The sequence below is a fragment of the Equus asinus genome, chromosome 5 (assembly GCF_041296235.1).
Source record: "Equus asinus isolate D_3611 breed Donkey chromosome 5, EquAss-T2T_v2, whole genome shotgun sequence".
Lineage (NCBI taxonomy): Eukaryota > Metazoa > Chordata > Mammalia > Perissodactyla > Equidae > Equus > Equus asinus.
In genome coordinates, this window is record NC_091794.1 from 63,296,397 (window position 1) to 63,320,291 (window position 23,895).

General features: G+C 42.1%; 1 protein-coding gene across 5 annotated transcripts; it reads left to right on the plus strand.

Moving 5' to 3' along the window:
* Positions 1 to 368: 368 nt before the first annotated feature.
* On the plus strand, positions 369 to 23,316 carry MFSD1 (major facilitator superfamily domain containing 1). Of its 5 annotated transcripts, XM_044770962.2 has the most exons (16): positions 369 to 621; positions 2,414 to 2,466; positions 3,389 to 3,501; positions 4,983 to 5,025; positions 5,551 to 5,618; positions 7,181 to 7,289; positions 11,284 to 11,386; positions 13,343 to 13,441; positions 13,897 to 14,008; positions 15,150 to 15,206; positions 15,544 to 15,700; positions 16,953 to 17,050; positions 18,346 to 18,458; positions 19,949 to 19,996; positions 21,172 to 21,229; positions 22,463 to 23,316. In XM_044770962.2, exons 1-16 carry the CDS (start codon positions 483 to 485, stop codon positions 22,464 to 22,466), a joined length of 1,374 nt encoding a protein of 457 aa, XP_044626897.2. In that variant the 5' UTR covers positions 369 to 482; the 3' UTR covers positions 22,467 to 23,316. The 5 variants fall into 5 exon arrangements, with proteins under 5 accessions (XP_044626897.2, XP_014693098.3, XP_044626900.2 ...); XM_014837612.3 differs by lacking the exon at positions 22,463 to 23,316 and having other exon boundaries at positions 397 to 621; positions 21,172 to 21,233; XM_044770965.2 differs by lacking the exon at positions 3,389 to 3,501 and having other exon boundaries at positions 399 to 621.
* The last annotated feature ends 579 nt before the right edge of the window (positions 23,317 to 23,895 follow it).

A 23,895-nucleotide genomic window follows, 5' to 3' on the forward strand; every position in this document is an offset into this window, starting at 1 on the left:
CACCCCTGTTCCCCCTTTCCCAGCCATTTCTATAGAATTTGGCGCTTATTTCAGCCGCTGTTCTCGCCACATTCATCCATTCATCAAACTATTTTTAAAGGAGCAGTTCCTGTCGACTTCTCCATCTAAACCGTGAACCCTCCGAGGTCCGAGCCCCCGGCACGCGTAGGGACGGCGCTCAACCCAGTGCGGCCCAGGACCCCAAGGGGCTGCGCAGGAGCAGGAGGCGCGCGTGCCCGCGCCCTGACGCCCCGCACCGCGCGGGGGCAGGACCCGAGCCCGCTCCGCTCCCGGCGGAGCCCCGCCCCGCAGCCCGCCCCGGCCAGCTGCGCGCCGGCCCGGCCCCGCCCACCACGTGCCCACGGCCACCCACGTGAGCGTAGCCCCGCGTGACCCCCGTGGCGTCACGTGCGCCGCGCCGCCATGTGACCGCACTCCGCCCTGGGCCGGCTGCTGTCGCTCGTCGGTGCCCGGCCGGCTCGATGGAGGAGGAGGAGGAGGAGGCGCGGGCGCTGCTGGCGGGCGGCCCCGGCGCGCCCAGCGCGCTGCCGGCCCTCTGCGACCCCGGCCGCCTGGCGCACCGGCTGCTGGTGCTGCTGCTGATGTGCTTCCTGGGCTTCGGTGAGCCGGCGGCCGGGCCGGGGGCTGGGAGCCGGGCATTCGCGGCTCCCCGGGAGCGCGAGGGCCGCGCCGAGCGCCCGCGGCTACGCGGCCGTCGTGCAGCTTCTGGCTGAGGCTCCTGGGCTCCCTTCCTTTCCCTTCGCGACCCCACCCGACCCTTGGACGTGCTAGCTAGCGGCGTCCCGAAGGTGGGGGCAGGGGACCGAGCCGGGCGCGTTTGTCCCGCGCCTTTGCTCTCCAGGAAGTCCTAGAGGCTAGCAGCTCGGGCCCGGGGCCGTAGACGTGAAGGAGCCCCTGAATGGGCAAGGTTCCTCTCTCAGGACACTTTGTTCCGAAGGAATTCAGGAAAGTTTAACTGTCTCCTCCTTTTTTTGAATGAATAATTTGGTAGTCCTTCATAGGTGTGACACCCTCCTTGGGGAAATGTAGGAGTCTGTCTGTCTGATGGCTTCAGTGGGTAGATGTGTCCTCTGCCTTTCCTCCACTGTGAAGCAGTATTTCTGGATTGGACTTGTGGTAGGCTTGGCGGTGTTTGGTGTCGGTTACAAAATCTGATGACTATGAAGGCAGTTTCCTGAGATAATTTTTAAAACATCTGCCTGTGTTTCAGCGACATGCTAATGTCAGTATTTGGTGTCAAAATAACGAGTTTTTCAGGGGGCTCACTGGAACCAGTGTAATCAGTAGGTTTAGAAATACTATGGTGATAACTTTATGCTGGTGATGGAATATATAAGTAGGGATGAAGGATGCTTTGAGCTTTAGTTTCTTGGCGGCTCTCTCTGTCCCCCTGCCCTCTTTGTGGAAAGATCATGCCCATCCATTAACCTTAAAATATGACATTGGTATCTCTTATGACGATTAAAACAGGAATCACAAATTTCTAGGTTTAGGAACAAAAAACAAGAACAACACAAAATACTTAAGATTGCCGCTACGGCAGCAGGCAGATTATTTTTGGTAAATTATAGTTATCTGCCTGGGTTTCAGAAACCAGATTCATACTTTTCTAGTGACAGTTTTCTTTGTTTTGAACCAGTAGCTTCTGATATGTACTCTAGAGAGAGTTAATGGAGAAATGGAGGCGGTATTATCTTGTGGCCTGCAAAAATCTGTCAGTTATATTACTTTAGAAATAAATCTGAGTGCGTGAATGTCATACCTCTCTCCACTTCTTTCTTACTCCCCAGCAGACATTATTATTATGTTTCAATTTAATCCTTTAGACCTCTTTTTTCTCTTCATTTCTTCATTCTTGGTGGTGTCTTCGCTAAATTATTTGGTCTTGAGTGTTCTATTTGTAGAATTATAACTCTTGTTTCAAATATTGGTTTAGTCACAGTAGTTAAACTCCATTTTTCTGCTCTCAAAATAAGTGATGACTTCAGGTACCTTTGCTAGGAGAGTGTCCGTGAAATGTTTAGCGTTTGTGTTTTGCTAGCTTTAAATAAGGGGGAAGTATAGCTGCTTCGTGAGGATGCTAATAATAGACGTTATGCAGCATGATGCAAGTCAAGTGGAAGAACAGTTAGTTGTTGGTTAACTTCGTCCAGGTTCCCAGTATTTCCTCACTAATGATTTGTAAACCATCTGGCATGTTTTCTCTCCTTGTGTTTGGCTACAACCTGGAAAATATTAGCGGACAAGGAAGTGGTCCAAAATGTTTCCCTGGTGTCAGGCCCCGAGAGCCTAATGTAAACATTTAAAATCACCATTTGAGTAGTAATTGCACCTTGAGACTTGTTTGTGGGTAGTAGTATTACTGTAAACGATTTGCTCTTCCTTTTTCTAGGCAGCTATTTTTGCTATGATAATCCTGCTGCGCTTCAGAGTCAGTTTAAGCGGGTAAGTTGCTTTTTCACCTTTGTTCCTTTTGTTGACTCTGGAGCAGGTTTAGCTGTGGAGGCGTCGTCCCGTCGCACGTTGCCTAGTCTGAAACAGTCTGATGAATCTGTGTTGACATCTCTGGCCACCAGATCTGTGCAGCAAGGAGTGTTCTTGAGTTGGAATGACTGGCCACAAGGAATTCATTTACGGCACTGGTGACTTGATGTCGTTTCACACCTTAGATAAATAAAGTGCTGTTTCTACAATATTGCCAAAAAATATTAGCAGATTTTTGCTGCATTTCACTCTTGCATTGTGTAATCATCTGAATGACAGATGATTTGGTAAGATAGCCTTTTGCTCTCTTAAATAAGTTTTTGTTGTTATTTCATTTATTAAATGTGGGTACTGGTTGCAGAGTATTGTTTATATCAGTATTTTAGTCTGGTTTTAAAAAATTATGTTTGATGTTTAAAGTTTCTCCTGTATTTAGATAGTTTTTTTCTTTCTAAGTTTTTTGCCTTTGGGCAGGGAGAAATGCCTAGATTGGTCCTTCACATTCTAGAATGAAAGGGAAAAAAGAAGAAGTTGGGAGCGGGTAGGAATAGGCTAGGATTCCCCTTTTCCATGTAGGGGGAACCCCAGTACAGGTAGTCTATGGGGAGTAAGAATAGAGAAGACACAGGCAGATGCAGATGGAGGTGCTCCTGTAGTGGGGGGTCTGATTGATCCTGGGCTCCACGAAGCCTCTGAAATGGCATGTGGACTCAGGGGCTTCCCAGGGTTCCCAGGTGGGGCCATGGCCCTCAGGAGATTCTCAGAGCACTTAGTGAGCACAAATGATGAAGAAACTCCTACCCTACACAGAAAGAATGTTGTCATTGTTAGTTGCTAAACTTAACTGTTTGGAAAAAAATAGTTTTATTTTCTTTCCATATAGGATATGCAGGTGAATACCACGAAATTCATGCTGCTCTATGCCTGGTATTCTTGGCCCAATGTAGTTTTGTGTTTCTTTGGTGGCTTTTTGATAGACCGAGTGTTTGGAATACGGTAAGCTTGAAAAAAATCTCACCTATGGGTAAAATCTCATTATTAGGAAAACACAGAACTAGATTAAGGTATTTCTAAAAAGAACTGAATAAACGCTGTATTGATTATGATAATCTGCTTTATTATTTTTTTTATGATTTTTTTTGTCTCTGGAATTGGTTTTTGAAACTTGGTGTTTCAGTTAAGGTTGGGATGAGTAAATGCTGCTCCAGGAATAAAGTAACTCAGTTCTCTAAAGGTAAATTATGCCCTCACTTGGAAGCAGGCACCCCAGGGTCTGAATCCCATTGTTCCCACTTGCTCAACTTCCCAGCTCCTCGGAGCTGTTGTAGCTTCCTGAGCTTCAGTTTCCTTATCGGTGAATATGGACGGTAATTCCTGCCTGACGAGGTGGTCGTGAGGACTGAGAGAGGTGGAGGTTCAGGGTTTGCACGTGCCTAGTATCGGCCTCTTCCAGCCCCAGAGAAATTTTCTCTTTCTGCCTTTCTTTGGACATGGAACTTTTTGTGACCAGTTCTGTTAGATGCTGAGGAAGGAGTAGCACTGTGAGCTCTGCCACTTTTCGTCCTTGTGATCGTGTGTGGTGTCAGTGTGTCGTTAAGAGGAATGTAGACTGGGAATGTTTTCAGAAGGCAGAGGGCAAAATGACGAGTTTTCCAGCCATGTCTGGTGGAAAAGAATTGAAGAAACTGTCAATGTTTAGATTTGGGGACTAACTTTTAAACATTTTGAAGAGTTAAAGGAGGAATTAAATTTATTTCACTTGGTGTATAGGGATAGAATTAGCCTGAAACTTCACGGGGACAGATTCCACTTAGTACGATGAAGACTTTGCTTGGTCGGGTTGAGAGCAGGGGCCGTGAATTGCCTTGGGACCACGGTGAGTTTCTAGTGTTGGAGAGCATTCAGTGGAACGTGGTATGGCCATTTCACCAGGATCTTGAGAGGGGTTTGAATTTCTGAAGACGGTTTACTCCCCACATCTCTAAGGACTTTTCTAATGCCGGATGCTGTCACTCTGGGGAAACATTAATCAGATACTCAAAGTGCGCAACGTTAGAGGCAGATTTCTGGTTGGTATTTGTCCTTTTAAAAATAGTTTTTAGTTATCAAGAATTGTAACCACTTAATTTAGAATTCCTTGGAATCAATCCTAAACTTAATAGAAATTTTATAATCTCTCTTTTTAAATGGGAACCCTGGAAATTTCTTAAAGATTGTTTAGTAGGTTTTTTTAAGAGGTGATAGTAGCTTAAATCAGCATATGTCATTACTGAAGGCTCTAGAATCCTCTTAGAAGTCAAGACTTGTGTAGATTAGCATTCAGCCTAGGAAAGCTGCTCACTTTAGGGGCAGACCAGCACCTCATTTTCTTTCCTTGGAGGGAATGCGGAGGGGTCAAAGAAAACCAAAGTGAATTTTTTCCTGAAGGACTTGGTAACATCCTTTTAATTTACTCTCTCTCTCTTTCTCTCTCTCAGATGGGGCACCATTATTTTTAGCTGCTTTGTTTGCATTGGGCAGGTAAGAAAGGCCTAAACAATCACTGTCATTCGTTGACATTATGTGGCAGTGACTTTTGAGTTCTTGTCTAACTCCACCAGCAAAGATATGTTTAATGAATGCCTACTTAAGTAAGCAGGGTCTGTGTGCGCCCGTGCAGCATACCACAAGGCCATGTTAAGCACGGTCCGTGTGCGCCCGTGCAGCATACCACAAGGCCGTGTTAAGCAGGGTCCGTGTGTGCCCGTGCAGCATACCACAAGGCCGTGTTAAGCAGGGTCCGTGTGTGCCCATGCAGCATGCTACCACAAGGCCGTGTTAAGCAGGGTCCATGTGCGCCCGTGCAGCATACCACAAGGCCGTGTTAAGCAGGGTCCGTGTGTGCCTGTGCAGCATACCACAAGGCCGTGTTAAGCCTCGAGACAGACGAGCAGTGACATTCACTGAGAAGGAACATTACCACTGTTGTGGAAGTTGTGACGCATCGTAAGTTGCTATTTCTCTTGCATACCTTGAGTTTATTTTTGCACTGATTCTGCATTCTAGGTGGTGTTTGCTCTGGGTGGAATCTTTAATGCTTTTTGGCTGATGGAATTTGGAAGATTTGTGTTTGGGTAAGTTATGCATAATTTCATTTATTCTAATATATTATTGTTTTAGTGTTCATCTATCAGTTTATTAAACATTTACAAAAACTTGTCTCTTTTGGAGAATTACTTCATATCCTTGAAATCTAGCTACATATAAATAAGGCTGTTCATTAGTTGTCTTAATTTTCCTTTAAAGTAAGCAGCGATGTTGAGTGGGCATGGTTGACTGTGTGGGACTTGAATATTAAATGCTTCCCCAGGAATGACAGTCTCCTGCGTGATTGCTGTTGTGTTGAAGACTCTGGTTTAAACCTCGTTTAGAAAACTACAGACCATCGATTTCTAGGCTGGTGACTCAGGAAGATTTTGCTCTGTCTTAGTGGGTGAGGCACAGGTCCTTTTGGACGCTGTCAAGCATCTTGAATGAGCAACCAGTAGACCGATTGCCCCTCATGAATTTCGTGTTGTTCAGTGAGCCCATTCTGAGTCCAGCCTTGGGCTTCCTGCCGAGGGACACAGATGACGTAACTTATTCAAGCTTTGCACAGGTACCAGAGACATGTAGCCATATGTGAGATACCCCAAAAAGTGCTCTAAGTGAGAGAGAAAAAATAAAATGTACATAAAAATATGAAAGGGATTCAGAGATGGAAGTGTCGTTGGAAGTGGCCTCATGGACCAAGTGGGCCTGACGTCAGTGTAAGATTTGGGTTAGTAGAGGAGACAGGAGATGTCTTTGGACCAGGACAGAGTGGTGAGGAGGGCTCAGTGTTAGGATACGGAGGAGAGGAAACGCCTAGCTCAAGGCCTGGAGCAGGGGATGATCAATATGTAGAACTTACAGAAGGAAAGTTAAAACCCGGGCGGTAGGAGAATGTTGAACATGGAGGGTATCGGCCTGAAAAGACGGAGTATCTGTGCTTCCATAAAGTATGGACCACTCTCCCCACGTGAACGTTTTATATAACATAGATGGTGATGTGGAACTCAGACTCCTTTTATTGCCTGTCGTGGGTATCACTGCGGCATGTCAAATTCCCCAACACTTAGCAGTTTAGAACCACCGTTACCTTGTGTGTGCGGGCTTTGTGGGTCAGGAATTTGGATTCCTGGGTTCGGGGTACAGCAGGGGCTGCTTATCTGTGTAGCTGATGTCTGCAGCCCCAGCTGGAGAGATTTGTGGAAGACTAGGGGCTGGAATCATCTGAAAGCTTGTTGACTGTCATGTTTGGTGCCTGGGCTGGGATGACATGAAGACGAGCACTGCGGGCCGCAGCACCTAAACGTGGACTCTTTCTGTGGCTTGGCTTTCTCTTAGTGTGGCAGGCTCAGGGTGGACTTCTTACGAGGTGGCTCAGGGCTCCAAGTGTGAATGTTGGAGTGAAAAGGCAGATGTCACCTTTTATGACCTGGCCTTGGTGTCACACAGTGCTGCCCTGCCATGTTCTGTTCGTTGAAGCCATCACAAGCCCAGCTGGATGCAGGGGAGGGGCATAGACCTTTGATTAGAGGGGTGTCAAAATTTTAAACCTGCTGCATTGCTGACTGTGAAAAGCTGTGACTTTTCTTCCTTTCTTCATTTTTAGGATTGGTGGGGAGTCCTTAGCAGTTGCCCAGAATACATATGCTGTGAGTTGGTTTAAAGGCAAAGAATTAAATTTGGTGTTTGGACTCCAGCTTAGCATGGCTAGAATTGTAAGTATGATAAACCTAATGAAGCCCAACAGCAAGCAAAAGATTGAATGTTGTGATTATCTCTTAAAAATTTCAGGATGAAGTGTGTTTGCAAATGATACATTAGGTACTGATTTTTAATATTTTTCTCTAGACCATAGTATAGCATTTACCTTACTTTAATTAAGGTGTTTCTAACTGTATTTAACTTGGGGTATAGACTAAAATGGCTGGCTAATTGCACATTCATTAGTTCAAAGAACCGGCTCAGTGGGAGGGATCCGACAGGTTTTGTTGTCTGATTTCTTTCCCCATTTCGGCATTGCTGCTGTGAAAGTCTTCACGTACGCTCCTCCAGGCTCTGCCTGCCGTTCGCAGTGATTGGAAGCTCGCTGTGATGGGCGGCCCACCTTCTCCGGCTAACTTCGTAGAGCTCAGCCTCACACAGCGGTGAAGGCCGCCTGCGCGAGTAGCGTGATGGACGGCTCTGACTTTGTCCTCTGGTTAATGTTCATTTCCTCTGCTGTGCGCCAGCACTTTGCTTATGAAGGCAGCTCTTAAGTTCTTGGTCAGACATGCTCATTTTCTGTGTTTGTCTAAGCCGCATGATGTGGGTTTCGGGTGCCTGACCGTGGTGCTCACACCTCTCTGGACTGAGCACGGGTGGCCACTGCTCCCGGCATTTGCAACCTGGAAAGGATCATGGTGTTTTAGGTTTGGTCTGAAAGACGGCACCCAGGAGAACAGCATTATGCTTTTATTAATGCAACCTGTAGGGTGTTCTGACCGTCCCAAACCCCTTTAGGTTTTTTCCTCATAAACTCCTATGAATAGAGGTTTTTAAAAAAATCCTTACCATTAAAAATCAAGCTTTCCAAGACTAATAAATGGCATGAAGATGCTTTTAACATATTTTAGGTAAGAAGAAATCCAGTACAAGAAGTTTTTAACGTAATATTTTATTGTTCGAAATATTTAACACCTATGTATGTTACATATATAACATTCCTATATTTTTGTACCTGTGGGTTCTTTTTAATTTTTCGCTGTTATAAATGGCACTGTTGTGTGACACTCTGTAAAACTTGTCTGCGTCTCTGCTTGTTTCCTGAGGCTAGCTTGCTAGGCATGGAATTATTTTTGAGTCAGAGGGTTTATGCGGGTTTCTTAGGACTGTTGACACATATTTCCACATTATCCTCTCAGAGACGTTCAAATCCCCATCCATGGGATATGAGAGAATCCTTTTTATTATAGCTTTGACAGTGCAGGCTATTATTACTTTAAAAAAAGTCATTTTATCAATTTGATAGGAAACACCTAAATATTATTTTAACTTGTAATTCTTTGATAACTAGTGTGGTTTCCCATATTTTCTAAATTTTATCCGCAATTTCTAAATGTTATTCCCATATTATCTAAATAATATTCTGAGTACTTCATTAATGCATCTTGTGCAAGTCAAGATATGCCTGGCAATTTGTTGATCTTGTCGTCTAGTAACTCCTTAGAGAAGGAGCTAGGATCAGTTGAGCAAGACTCATTCTCAGTGACATCATCGTGGCTACTAGAGATCTTCAGGTTCTTTTCTGTGTGACCACAAATCAGTTGTTGTCCATTCAGCTGTGTCCTGAGGCGCCCTCAGTTTTTAGAAAGGAATCTCGGGCTTCTAGGAGGCGGGTGGGGCTGTTGGAGTGGTGGGGAGACCTGAGGAGGCGGTGGGGTGAGCTGAGCCTGGGCGGCCAGGGTGGCTCTGCTTACTCTGCCTTGTGTGTTTAGGGTCCTTGTGAGATGCGGGGACCAGAGGATCCCATCACAGAGCTGCGGAGTAGACGCAGTCATGTTTCTGCACTTCTGTCCCTGTGCGTCCTCAGGACGGTCACAGAGGCTCTGGCGTTCCTTCTTTGTGACTGTTCTCTTTGCCTGAGCTGTCAGTTTGTTGGAGTTTAGATGCGTGAACTGTGTTCATAACACCTTCAGGTCGTGTACTTCTCATTTTTCTTATTATTCAAGTCTTAGTTGGGGCTTGAAAGTTCAGCACCCTTTGATTTTCCTTTGTAATTTGTTACTTTAAATTAATTATTTTGACAAATATTTACTGCATACTTGCTAAGCCAGGTCATGTTAGGCATTTTAGAATTAAAGGATTATTTAAGGTGACATCCCTGCCTTTGAGGAGCTTGTGTTTTTGATGACATTGGGGAAGGTTTCCTGGAGGACTCCGTTTACCTTCTTGCTCATCTGAGTAGTGCCTCTGGCTAAGTGTGTTGTAGGAAATAGGCATGTGAAATTAGCTGCTGTGTTTGCTGTGAGAAGACTGTTGAGGATTGTTCCATCCTCAGTCTTGAGAGTCTGGCCCATCAGCAGCATTGGGCATGGTTGACATTCCCCCTCCTGGCTTTCTCCTCTTGGGTCCAGGACACTGCAGTCCCAGGGTTCTCCTCTTGCCTTTCTGTCTGCTCCTCCTCTCCCTCTTTTGCTGGTTCCGTCTCAGTCTTCTCACCCTTTAGATGTGGGAGTGCCCCAAAGCTTGGTTCTTGGATGTCTTCTCTTCCACACTCACTTTCGTGGTGATCTTATCTACCTTTGAGGTTTTAAATAGCATGTTTTTGCTTCTGAATGTGTCACTTGTCCAGATCTTCCCCTGAATCCCACACCCATACATGCAGCTTCCTACTTGACGTCTCTCCTTGGATGCCTAGCAGGTGGATCACACCTGACATGACAGCACCTAGCTCTCGATATCTACCTGCCATCCGCCACCCAGCACAGGCGCTGGTTTGCTCATGCTCAGTTATAGGCAACCCTTTTCTTCCAGTTACTCAGACGAAAACTTTAGTGTCATCCTGAAATGTTCCTCTTCTTTTTTCCTCCCATACTCCACATATTTTCTCTTGGCAAATCTAACTGTTAGCTTTACCATCAGAATATATCCATATTCCGACCACTTCCCACCATGCCCACTGCTAACCACGCTAGTCTGAGAGCCCTCGTCTCTGTTGCGGATTCTTGCAGTAGAGCCTAACCCATAGCGTTGCTTCTGCCTTCCTCCCCACTTGTAGCCCGTTTTGAATATAGCAGCCAAAGCGAGTCTGTTAAAACATACGGGATCATGCTGCTCCTCGGCTCAAAACCTCAGTGTCTTCCCATCTCACACAGAATAAAAACCAAAGTCCTTGTTATTACCTATAGCTCACCTCCCCACTATTTCCTCCCTGGGACCTCATCTCAACCCCTCCCCTCTTCATTTGTGCTCTTCCAGCCTCTGCCCTCCTTGCCGTTCCTCTTGGGGCCTGTGCACTGGCAGTTTCTTTTGCCAGGATGCTTTTCCCCCAGATCTCACAGCTAACTTCCTTCAGGTTTTACTCGAAAGTCATGTTCTTATTGATGCCTCCACCCATTTATATTCTCCTTCCCTGTTTTATTTTTTCCTTACTTTTTAAAGCACTTACTGTGATTAATATACTACATATTTTACCTCTTCCATCTCCCGAAAATATAAGCTCTATGAGAGCTGGAAGTTCTTCTGTTTTATTCTTTATCACACATCCCCAATACCTAGAACAGTGACTGGCATGGAATCAGGCCTCAGTAAGTGCTAAATGAGTGAAGATATTATCCGCTATACCTTTTACTGTCTTATGGACATTCAGAGTATGACTCTTTTTTTTTTCAGTTGTCAATACTAGGAAAAGCTGTGCATTTTCTGAGCTAAGGTTTATTTTTGTTGTAGTACCCTGTGAGTTTTGTAACTCAGCATATTTCATTTTTGCTTTGGTTACTGGGAAGTTATTAGTGTACTGTGCTATTTTGAATTCTAGCATTTTCTATAAATTGGTATTTTTTTGTGTAGTCATCTGCGGCTTTTGTTTTTTCCCTTGTGTTTTTAAGAAAATTTATCTCTTGTTTAATCTGGATCCTACTTGTACCTATTTCTTCAAGCCATCTCATATCCTTTTTTCAAACGAGGCAGAGATATAAATGAAAATTTTGTTGATTTTCCCTTCTTTTTCAGGGCAGTACCGTGAACATGAACCTTATGGGATGGCTGTACTCTCAAGTTGAAGCTTTGCTGGGTTCTGCTGGTCCCACAACCCTTGGGGTCACACTTATAATCGGTTAGTGAATCTTGATGTCTCACGTTTTCTCTTCTGAATGCATGTCATGGGAAGTATTGTGGCAGTGGAAGGAACGCTGGAACTGGGGTTAGACCACTTCAGTTAGAGTTTGGCCTGCACAGTTCACTAGTTCTTTGACCTAATTAGAAATAGTGAATCATTCACCACCCCCCCCCCCTTTGTTTTTGGTGAGGAAGATTGGCACTGAGCTAACCTGTTGCCCATCTTCCTCTTTTTGCTGGAAGAAGATTGTCCCTGAGCTAACATCTGTGCCAGTCTTCCTCTATTTTGTCTGTGGGACACTGCCACAGCATGGCTTAATGAGCGGTGTGTAAATCTATGCCCAGAATCTGAACTCGTGAACCTGGGCTGCTGTAGCGAAGCATGCAAACTTAACCACTATGCCACTAGGCTGGTCCAACCCCATTTGTACTTTTATTTCCACTTCTTACATTGGAGGATCTTTTCCCACCTCATCTACCTCAGTGTTGTCGTGGTGAGCAGAGGGGAGAGGTGCGTGAAAACTCTGACGACAGTCCAGGAACTTATGCCCATGAGGTGTTCCTTGGTGGTCTGTGGCAGAAGGAAGATTGCTTCCTTCTGATGACATTCGGTTAGGACGCCTGTAGAGCTTAGATGTTACGGGATCAAGGGTGATGTGATAAGGCAAGAAACCTGCTGGAGCCTGGGCTCTGGTCCTGGCTCTAACTGGTTCCGTCATTTGGACAAGGAAGTTTAACTTCCGTGCCTCATTTTTCTTTTCTGTAAAATACAGGTGTTTGACCAAAGCTCTCTAGGTCCCTTCTGGCCCCAGGTTCTCTCAGCGGAGGCTCTGCTGTGCCAGTTGCTGGGTGTGAGGCCCTCTGGGTTCACCCCCTGTGCCTTTTCTCTGAGCAGCAGGCTGTCTGGCGAGCCCCGTGGTGTACAGGTGGTTGCTTGCAGAGGCCTGTGGGGTGTCAGGGAATGTCTGATGCCCTCTCGCCTTCCTTAGAATTCCTTGGGACAGCCTGGTCAAAGAGGGCAGTGGAGAGGCAGTGCCACACTGGCACGCTCCTGTCACGTTCTTTGCCTTATTTAAAACCTCTTCCTTCCTCTGAAAGGCTCTTCTGGATTCCTTCTAGTTCCCTCTACCATGGAGAATTTGAGAGTTTTAAAGAATTTTAGAGCCAGAAAAGCCCTATGTTGTCATCAAGTCAAAGCCTCTTATTTACAGACGGGGAGGCTGCAGCCCAGAGAGGGGTCTCTCTCCATACCACTCAGCTTGTGAGTGCCCGAAGTGGAACCTGTGTCTACTGACTCTCACTTCAGCACTTTTTCAAGTGGACTCACATAGTATGTCAGCCAATTAGGGATTCATTTATTTTACTAAGCTTCTTTTTAAAATTCTTTGTAAGTGTAAACTTTATTCCCTTTTTCTCCTGCTTTACTTTACTATGAGATCAGCATTCGTGAGTCATGCTGAATGCTCAGGGAAAGAGAGCCTGAGCGAGCCGTGCTGCAGGGAGGCGGGCCCCTTGGGCTGCCAGGGGCTGGGAGCAGGGGTTGCAGACTGTGGGAAAGAATGAGAAGGAGGCTGAGGTATCCCAGCACCGGACTTTGCCTTTGGAATTTGTTTCCTGACATCCATCAATAATTGGTGCGCAGACTGAGTTCAGAAATTACGACTGATTTGCTAGCTGGTTATCAGCTTTCCTGAGTCTCTATCCTGCATTGCAGACTATACTGGTGTGTTCTGGTCTTTCCCTCTCTCCAGCCGCCTGGTAGGTAACGCTGCAGTAAGGCGACTGCTGACGGCCAGTTGAGTGCTGGCCGTATGCAGCTCCTCCCTGTCAGTCCTGTCTGTCACTGAGCTTTCATGGGCATCCGAATGCAGGTCTTCTCTGTCAGCGCAGTGCGCACCTTTTCAGGAACCTTCAGTCTAGTTCTCTTTAAAAAATCTCTCTGTTTTTGTTATAGGGGGTATAACGTGTATTCTTTCCCTAATCTGTGCCTTGGCCCTTGCTTACTTGGATCAGAGAGCAGAAAGAATCCTTCATAAAGAACAAGGAAAAACAGGTAAGTATAAATGCAAGAAAAGTGGGGCTTTGGGGAATTATGTTCTTTTTGAGATAATTTACAATGAGATAAGTTCCTAGTGCAGTGTTATAAACGTAGTGAGGCTTAGTACATGTCTTGTGTCTTTTATTTCCAAATCTGTTTCCACTTGTCTAAGTTTTTGGTTACATTTTCTTTCTCCTTAAGTGTTTTTGGCATAATTTACATTCTTGATTGTACTTTGTATGTTTGCAAAATGATGAGTGTTCCTGAAAGGGAGCAGGAAGTAGGTATCAGTCTTAGGTTTTGCTTTTTCTAATGTCTTTTTAAGTTATCCCGCAAACTATTTCCAATAATTTACTGAGAATAGTATTTTTTAAAACTGAATGCAAATGTTAATCACATGATAAAAGAAAAATCTTCTTGACATAGATGTGGACGGTCACGCCCACACCCGCCTCCCTTCCTTCTCCCAGGTGAAGTTATTAAGTTAACTGATGTGAAGGACTTCTCCTTACCCCTGTGGCTCATATTTATCATCTGCGTCTCCTATTACGTTGCCGTGTTCCCTTTCATTGGGCTTGGGAAGTGAGTATTCTCTAGCATTCCATCTTTGTTGGTTAAATTATAATCACAGCTCAATCACAGAAATGTAATTGTTTTTAGCTGTAAATCTTTCTTCTCTGGTTATAATTTATATTTACACAGGAATTGTTTTACATCTGGGACACAGCTGATTTTCTTAGCTTAAGGTTTACTATTGGTTTTTTTTTTGGAAGAGCAGCCCTGAGCTAACTACTGCCAGTCCTCCTCTTTTTTGATAAGGAAGCCTGGCCCTGAGCTAACATCCGTGCCCATCTTCCTCTCTTTATATGTGGGACGCCTACCACAGCATGCCATGCCAAGTGGTGCCATGTCCACACCTGGGATCCAAACCGGAGAACCCCGGGCCGCCGAAGCAGAACGTGCGAACTTAACCACTGCGCCACTGGGCTGTCCCCTAGTATTGGTTTAATACTTTTATTATTCTTTTGAAGAGATCCCTAATAACAGTTTTGATTTATAATGTAGATTTATTTTAATACTTGATTTTGGATGTGTATTCTTTTTCACTTCCCCTTTATTCCCTGGTTAGGAATCCTCTGATTGAGAATGGAGATGTCGTGTTGTCTCACGGTGACTGGGAACACTTGCATTTGCTAGGACTGTGGTTCCTCCAGACTCAAATTCAGAGTTCAACGCAAATTCTTCTTTGCTTTATCTTTTCCCTCTCTCTGCTTTTTCATTGGCATCTGCTTAAACAGAGCAGTGTGTGAGTGTGTTTGTGAGGATGCATCTTGTAATTATAACCTTTAAATTCAGGCTGTTGTTTTAAATAATTTGAAACAAGCCCCCTATCTGTTATTTAGCGAGGAACCTATTCAGTGCTGCTTTTAAGGGAAAGAAGCAGTTGCAATTTCTGGTAGTAATATATTTGGTTTACTGAAAAATTTGTACTGTTTGCTATATATGTAAAAGGGAGAAAAACTAGGCATCAGTATATTTTATTTAGTTGAAGTTTTTATATAAACACTAAACCTTTAGCTGATTGCTTGAAGGTGAATATCAAATAAGGTAGGAAAACAGTATCAAGAAGGCCTAGTTATTTTTATTCAGCTTTATTTTGCCTTTATTTTTTAAAAACAGCAGTTCTCTCTAAAGTGTTTATTTCTCTCTCTCTTTATTTTAGAGTTTTCTTTATAGAGAAGTTTGGATTTTCATCTGAGGCAGCAAGTGCAATTAACAGGTATTTCATTAATTCTCTAAGTGCTTATTGTGTGCATAGCCTGGATCTTTAATTATAGCCAGTTGTTTGAGACAAAAAAGACTTACGTGATGTAACATCCACTGTGAGGCCAAGACTCTGGTGGGACTTGAATCCTGAGTGGCCATCTGTGCATTAATGGAAAACCGAAGAAGTCTTGCACCGCTCTTCATATTTCTGTTAACTGATGACCGTTTTAGGCTAATGTTAAATTAATGAGCTAGGGTTTGCTTTGCCTGATGGTTTTAGGGACTTTGTGCATTTTTTTTTTTTTAGCTGTGACATGTTTTATTAAATATCTTGTATGTTCTCTGGACAGTGTTGTCTATGTCATATCAGCTCCCATGTCCCCAGTATTTGGGCTCCTGGTGGATAAAACAGGAAGGAACATTGTTTGGGTCCTGTGTGCAGTGGCAGCCACTCTTGCTTCCCACCTGATGCTGGCCTTGACGCTGTGGAACCCTTGGATTGCTATGGTAATGTCTCCATGAGCACCTGGGGGCTTGGGGCTTCAGCCAGGACTCTGCGTGCATGTCCGGAGGCACAGTCAGCTCCTCCGATGGAGTGCTTATGACAGTGCAGAGAACGATAACTTGATTTCAGTTTCTGCAAAACATTTTCAGAGTATCAGTATTAATATTCACGCATAAGGTGCTTGTCTTTTCATTTGTCTTATTTAACAGAGTGATCTTAATGCTGAAATAGAATTTGAAATAAAGTAGTCTTATAAAAGCCAAATGCTTGTTAGTTTAATTTTTGTTTTTTGTATTTCATTAAAAGAAATAATTCCATCATAGGTGACCAAAAAAAGCTGTCGGCCCAATATCCATGGTTTTGAATTCTTTTGTCTTTGACTCTTAGTAGGTCAGAAGTGATAGTGAATTCATCAAGTTTGTGTTATTGTTCTTCAGAATGTCATTTCTAAGACCACAGGCTGAAGTGCTGCGTTTCTTCCCTGTATATTTATTTGTGCACTTGGTGAGAATTCTGGGGGACAGATTCCTAGAAGCGGAAACGCTGTAGCAGAGGCTTTGCACATGTAACATCTTGATAGATACTGTGAACGACAACTCCAATAACTGTCCACCCATTTAAACTTTGCCAGTAACATATGAATGTGTCTGTTTTTAGTGTCCTTGCCTGTGTTGGACATTGGCATTATTTTAATCTTTGCCAATCTGACAGGTGTAAACGATCTTATTTTAACTTAAATCATAAGGTTTCTTTTTTAATTGAAGAAAAAGTCAGCATTAGGTGATGTTTAACAACCGGTGGTGGTTGTTGGTTCTCTGCCCTGCTCTCCATTTGGGTGTTGATGACCCAGAGGTAAGATAATGGACTGTTGGTGTGATGTTGTCTTGATGGCTTAATTTGTAATTCCTAATAAATACTGGATAATTAGCTTGCCTGAAACATTGGTAATAACTTTTGGCAAATTAGTTTTATTTTCTTGCTTGGTCATTGACTGCACCTTGGGCCCAGCTAGTTATATATATATATGCATATAATATAAAATGGTTAAAACAGTGTGTGTGTATTTTGTCACTAGAGACATATTGTTAGGGCTAGGACTTTTTTCTGTTAAATTTGAGTTTTAGCCTAATTGCAATAACATTTGCATGAGTATTTGTATATTAGTTATTATGTTACTCTTGCTCATCTGCATCAAAGGAAATTTACTTTTGGTTCATATAAGACTTTTAGCTTTTTCCATGTTGCTTTCTGTAGTGTCTGCTGGGAGTCTCTTATTCATTACTTGCCTGTGCGTTGTGGCCAATGGTGGCATTTGTAGTTCCTGAACATCAGCTGGGAACTGCATATGGCTTGTAAGTATTTGCACCATGGGTCATGTGATGTCTTTCTGCTGTATCGATTTAACTATCATATGGAACTCCAGGTCTCCTGAATCTGCTCATCTTCAGGCTTCTGGGATAGCTTTGACCCTGAAAATACAGTAGTCTCCCCTTATCTCTGGTTTTGCTTGCCGCAGTTTTGGTTACTCACGGTCAGCTGCGATCTGAAAATATTAAATGGAAAATTGCAGAAATAAACACATCATAAATTCTAAAGTGCACCCTGTTCTGAGTAGCATGATGAAATCTGGTGCTATCCCGCTCTGTCCTGTCTGGGACGTGCATCATCCCTTTGTCCAATGTGTCCATGCTGTATGTGCCACCCCCTTTAGTCATTTAGTAGCCGTCTCAGTTATCATGCTGACTGCTGAGATGTTGCGGTGCCTGTGTTCAAGTAGTTCTTTATTTTACTTAATAATGGCCGCAAAGCCAACTTTATTATTGGTTACTGTTGTTAATCTCTTACTGTGCCTAAGTTATAAGTTAAACTTTGTCATAGGGGCCGGGCCCCATGGCCGAGTGGTTAAAGTTCCATTCACTCCGCTTTGGTGGCCCGGGGTTTGTGGGTTCAGATCCTGGGTGTGGACCTACTCCACTCATCAGCCATACTGTGGAGGCATCCCACATAAACAGTAGAGGAAGACTGGTTAGCTCAGGACGAATCTTCCTCACAAACAAAACAAAACTTTATCATAGGTATGTATGTACGTATAAGAAAAAACAGTGTATGTAGGGTTTGGTACTATCTCTGGTTTTAGGCATCCACTGGGGGTCTTGGAACATAGCCCTCACAGTTAAGGGGGACTAGTGTAACTGGAAAAGTCAGTTAATCTATTAATGGTATTATTGCGGCAACAAATATTCCAAGCCTCCAGCAAGAGGTCTGGAGTTAAGCTAACCCGTAAGAGGCGATTGCTAACATTACCACCCCACTGCCTGTTTGTCTGAGGGCTTCTCAGTGAGGAGGGGGCTCCGGTCTTTGGCCCAAAAGGGCAGGAACAGGAAACCATGTGTCTGGTTGGTATTCACATAGCCCTTCCCCGCATTCAGCAGGAAGGTGTTGAGTTCATACTGCACTCAGTCAGGCGAGCTCCCTGGCCTCTGAGCATCAAGTCGAGTAGTGTGAACTGATCAGGCCATCCCTGGTTGCAGACCTCTCTCAGCACTGAGTGTGTGTAGTTCCTAGATAACTGATGTTTGTAGTGAGTTGTTACTCTGTGTGTAAAGACTTTTGAAATGAAATGTGTTTTTGTATTTCTTAATTGTAGCATGCAGTCCATTCAGAATCTTGGGTTGGCCATCATTTCCATCATTGCTGGCATGATATTGGATACTCGGGGTTATTTGTTTCTAGAAGTTTTCTTCATCGCCTGTGTTTCTTGTAAGTGTGCCATGCGGCAACATTTAGTTTTTTTTTAGTACACAGCAGCATGTTCTCGTTTATACTTTTAGGTTTTTGTTGTTATTGTTCTCTTTACACCTCTTTTAAACCTAGTCCCTAAGATGTAGCTCTCAGACTTGCCTAATTCTTAGCCTGTGCCTCAGTTTCCCAGCTGGTGACGTTCTAGTTCTTTGAAGATTCGCAGGCATTTTTCAGGAGATTGCTATCCCTAAAGGCAGTAACGGAATCTGCTTCATATTGTTTTAAATATTTATAGTTTTTAAGAAACATTTCCCCCTTGAAAATGGAACTGTTAGAAGGGTCCTGAGTGTGTCTCTGGTGTGAATGTGTGCAGTTGGTGTGATTTACATGTGAGTGCTCATGGTTTATTCACTAGATAGTTTTAAATTGCTTCATTCTTTGTCCCGTTATTTAATTTTACCTGTAATGATTCATTGGTTAAAAATAGGAAGCATTAGGAAACTGTTGAAAACTATAAAAATAAATCAGTATTTTTTCATTGATAGTCTTTACCATACACATAAATTGTGTTCATCTGAAAAAAATTCTCATATGACATATCAAGATGTCTTTTATACTTTGATAACGTGTTTAAAATGACAAACCCCAGGGATGATTTTATCAGACTTCATTTCATTTATAGGAGATACAGACTATCTATACTTCAAATGTGGTATTTGCAGATAATTGCTTATGAATAATGTGAACGCATTTTATTATCTCATAATTTTAGAAGTAAGCACATCAGATTTTAAAAATAGATTATTTGTTTTTGAAAACTGGGTCATATAAGAATTCAAAATACTGGGTCATGAAAGTGTTTTGTCTATTTTTGATGGTGCAACATGTGGTTTGATTCAGTCCTTAGTTCCATATGTATTTGGTTCTCAAACACTGTGTCATTTAAAAATGTTTTTGTTGCCATATTAATTTAGATTGTGTGCCTCACTTGTTAAGGTAAAAAGCCAAGCACCGGACTTGGTGACGTCTTCACTGGCTCTGGGCGTCTAATCACCATGTTCTAATGTTTGGTTAATTTGTAAAATAGACGTCGTGTTTTCAGACCTAAAACCCACAAAGGATTACTTCTGTTTGGCTCTCTGGAAAAAGATCAACAGTCGAGGGGCTAGGAGGAGTTTTTGGGAGATGGTGGGAAGGGCCTGTGCTTACAAGGGGAGAGGGGAGAGAGGGGTAGGGGTGACCTTGAGATGGGGCGGCCCTTCTCCTGTGGGGGTCTCTGCTTCTCTGTTTCTGGCCCTGCCATCCCGGGGCTCAGGTAGCCCATTGAGAAAATGGTGTGTAACTTATTTTTAGTGCTTTTTGGAAAAGAATGTGAATGGTGTTTTTATTTGTAAATGTAAGTTAATAAAGATTTGATTTTGTGTAAGGTTTACTTTGTAACTGTGCTTACGTAGGAATCATGAGGAAGAACTAAATGTTCTTTAAGGCCCTGTTTTTTTCACTTCCAGTGTCACTTTTGTCTGTGGTCTTGCTCTATGTGGTGAATCATGCCCAAGGTGAGTAGAGTGACCGGGGTCGCGTCGTGGGCCCCCTGATTGTCCGCATGCCTCTTTAGAAGCCAGTGCTTCAGTTCATGTAGGAATGACACTGTTCGTAGTGATGGAAACACAGTTCATTTTGTAACATAGAATTTTGTATTCTGGACCTACACATTTATTAAAATTATTGTCGTGTTCTTTCTGGCCAGGTCATTTTAAATTTTGTAATATAAAATTTTAGATGTTCTTTTCATATTAGCATAAAGAAGCGTGGCATTTTTTAAATAACTTAAAGCCCTTCATGTGTTATTGTCTTATATTTAAAAAAATAAGTAAACAAATTTATAGCTGTTTTCATTTCAAGGTTGAAAGTGGTTGATATAGAATGAGAAATTACAGATTTTTTTTTTGCTAATACATGCTACATGCATTTTTGGTTTTTGCTTTGTTCTTTATAAGATTTTGATGTTACACTTATTAATTTTTCTAACTGGTTTGCCCCCAAAGTTGTCATGTACTTAGAAGGATGTGTACACATGCTGTTTAAATAATTTCAGGTCATTTCCTTTAATTTCTCTTAATTTTCGGTATTATTGGATATTAACACTATGTTTCAGTTAACGAAACCTAAGGCAGTATGTAAGTACAAAGTAAAAAAAAATGCTAAAATTAAGGAGTCATTATTTGTAATATATAAGGATTCTTTTTTTTTTAAAATTGTGTTTATTTAATTAGTACCCTACTCTTTTTTTTTTAAAGATTGGCACCTGAGCTAACAACTGTTGTCAATCTTCTTTTTCTTTTTCCTGCCTTTTTTTCTTTCTCCCCAAATCCCCCCAGTACATAGTTGTATATTCTAGTTGTAGCTCCCCCTAGTTGTGGCATGTGGGACGCCACCTCAACATGGCCTAATGAGCAGTGCCATGTCCGCGCCCAGGATCTGAACCCTGGGCCGCTGAAGCGGAGCGCACGAACTTAACCACTCAGCCACGGGCCGGCCCCTATAAGGATTCTTAAAAAACACGTATTTGGTTGGAATGGTTCCAGGAGATAAATGTTTTTTTTCATCTTCCATAGCCTTTTCTGATACTTGAAGGTATATCAGTGCAAATGTGTGTGTGTGTGTGCATGCATGTTTAAATTTTCCTTACAGTAGTTATATTGAAAAGATTGTATGCTTATTTGTATTTTAGGTGGGAACCTAAATTATTCTGCAAGACAAAGGGAAGAAATAAAACTTTCCCATACTGAGTAAGTATTGAAAGAGAGAAAAGTTTCTTTATTTTGAAATTTTAAACATTAGCATTTTGTTTCATGATATTGGGTGTGAACTTTTAAGAAATTAGTCTTTTTCTTGAGTTTTGAGAGCTAACAGTTATCTTTGGAACTACTATAATTCTTGTTTGTATGGGAAAATTTAAAAAGGTGGATTATCAAGTGTTAAATTGAAGGGTGAAAAAAAAAGAATTGGGTTTTAAATTGCCCTCTGAGAGAGAGACCTGTAGTATTTGTAATTTTTTGGAAGAAAGGTCTTTGTCTTAAGTCCTTGTGCTGAGCTCACCCTTCTGTTCTCTCTCATATTTCCTTTTTCTTAACTTTCGTACTGACATGCTATTCTGTGTTCTCTGACTCATTTGGAACAGATTAAAGTGGATAACGTGGGGTTTAAGATTAATATTTTTCCACGAGTGTATGCTAAAATAGAATAGTGATTCTATTTTCTGCTATTTCTAATTTTTCTAGATGTTGAATTTTTTGTGATTTTAAAAATTCGTTTGTAAATATACACCATGTGACTGAATTTTGAATAGGTTAAAATTTGGTAGAGCAAGGCTGTGTTTTTGGGGGTGGTTCTTGGCCATCTCAGATTCCTTTTTAACATAGTAATTCTTCTAGAAGTACACCTTAAGAGAATAATCAGAAGTGTTCCGAGTTTTAAGTATCTTTATGACAGTCTTATTTATTATGTCAAAAAATTGGAAACAAGATAAATGTCCCAAAGAAAGGAAATGGTTAAATATATTATAACACATCCATATAGTATGTTGTTAAAATCATGTTTTAGAAGAATTTTTAAAGTCAGAGATACTTAACGTGCCGTAGTTAAAGTTAACAAAAGATATAAATGCAAATATAATATCCTAATTTTGTTCAAGATAAGTATGCAGGCATGTGTATTTCTTAAACCCGTTGCTTGTATATAATAGAAAAAAATACTGCAAGAAAAATCCTCAGATATTAACACTTCCTTTAAATGGTAAGGTTACAAGAATTTTCTTCTTTGCTTTTCTTTGTTTTCCAATTTTCTGCATTGATCCTGTGTTACTTTTATGATCAAGAAGAGGTAGTTAAAAGATTATCCAGGAAAGTGTTTAACTTTTAATATTTGGCACTACATGTTTTATAATGCTTATATGATTTTCATTTTGTAAACCAGATGGGGCTTTGTGTTGTTTTGATAATTTATTGCATTATGTTTTGCAGATGAGACGTTTAAATGACTGTGTCGTGAGAATGGGCCGCACACATCATTGATTTAAAAACCTCCATTTTAAAATTTTATTTAGAGTTTAGTCATTAAGAAAAATAATGGTCTGGAAAGTTGTTACATTTATATTTCAAAGGCGTCTATTTCAGAGCGTATGCCTGTGTCTTTTGCATTGTGTATTGCTGAAGAATTCTACTTTGGAGGAAACTAGTCAACAGTGGAGTTGAGAAAATTGCTCTGAAACGTGCAGGTAGACTTCAGGAAGGACAGTAAATAAAGACAGGAGAACATGGGATCTTGTATTGAGATAGTTTTCACAAAGTGTATCTTAGGCAGATGGTCTTTCCTTTTTCTTAAAGCAAAAAAACAAAAACCCTTTGAGGGGATAGAAGGGATGTTTTTGTGCAGAATGAACAGTGGCATTTTAGTAGGCATTCCCTTTTGTAGTAGGGAATATTTGAAAGATATTTTTACGAAGGCTCTTCATTTTCACAATTAGCAGATGGTGTTGTGCTCCCCTTAGTTCCGAGAGGTTGCTGGGCAGGGACCCTTGTGAGCCACTTTCTCTCTCTGGTTTTGAGGACCCTAATCACTTAGGGATGTAATTTTGTGGTACAAACTTTTTGTATGTTTTTTTTCTTATAGTCTAATTAATTACAAAAACTTGTCCTGTAACTTAGGATAATTGCATATCTTCATGGATAAATAAAAACACTGCAAAAGGAGTTCTTGTCTTCTACCTTTTGATTTTTAAAAAATATTAAAACACTGATTTTAACTCTTGTTTATGTTGAAGATTATCTCTATACGAAAAATCTAAGTTGGAATAAAGAAAATTTGCCTAAAGTCATTGAAAGGTTATGGGAATAGCTTTTTCTCCAGAGTAAGACCTTAAGTAACATTTATGTTTTTCACATTAAATAAAATATGGATATGAAATTTCTCTGACAAACTTGAACACTTTTTCTTTCCCTCCCCAAAGCCCCAGCACATAGTTGTATATTCTAGTTGTAGGTCCTCCTGGTTCTTCTGTGTGAGCCGCCACCACAGCATGGCTGCTGACAGGTGAGTGGTGTGGTTCTGTGACTGGGAGCTGAGCCCAGGCTGCTGCAGCAGAGCGTGCTGCACTTTAACCTTGAACTAGGCCATCAGGGCTGGCTCTAAACACGTTTTAATTGACTCAGTCTTAGCATATCATATGTTAAAGTCAAGAAGTTCTCACTGTCGCTCTCTGTGGACACGCAGATGTTTTAGACAGCAGCTGTTCAACTCACGTATTTAGCTGATTTTGTTGTTTAAAGTGCATGGCATAACAGTGTATGCTTAAAAGTCCTGGGACAGATTAAAAGTGCATTCCTTATTCCGGGTAAGTTTATTTACATGGGTTTTCTGATTTACAGTTTGTGTGTCATTATTCAGTCATTAGTTC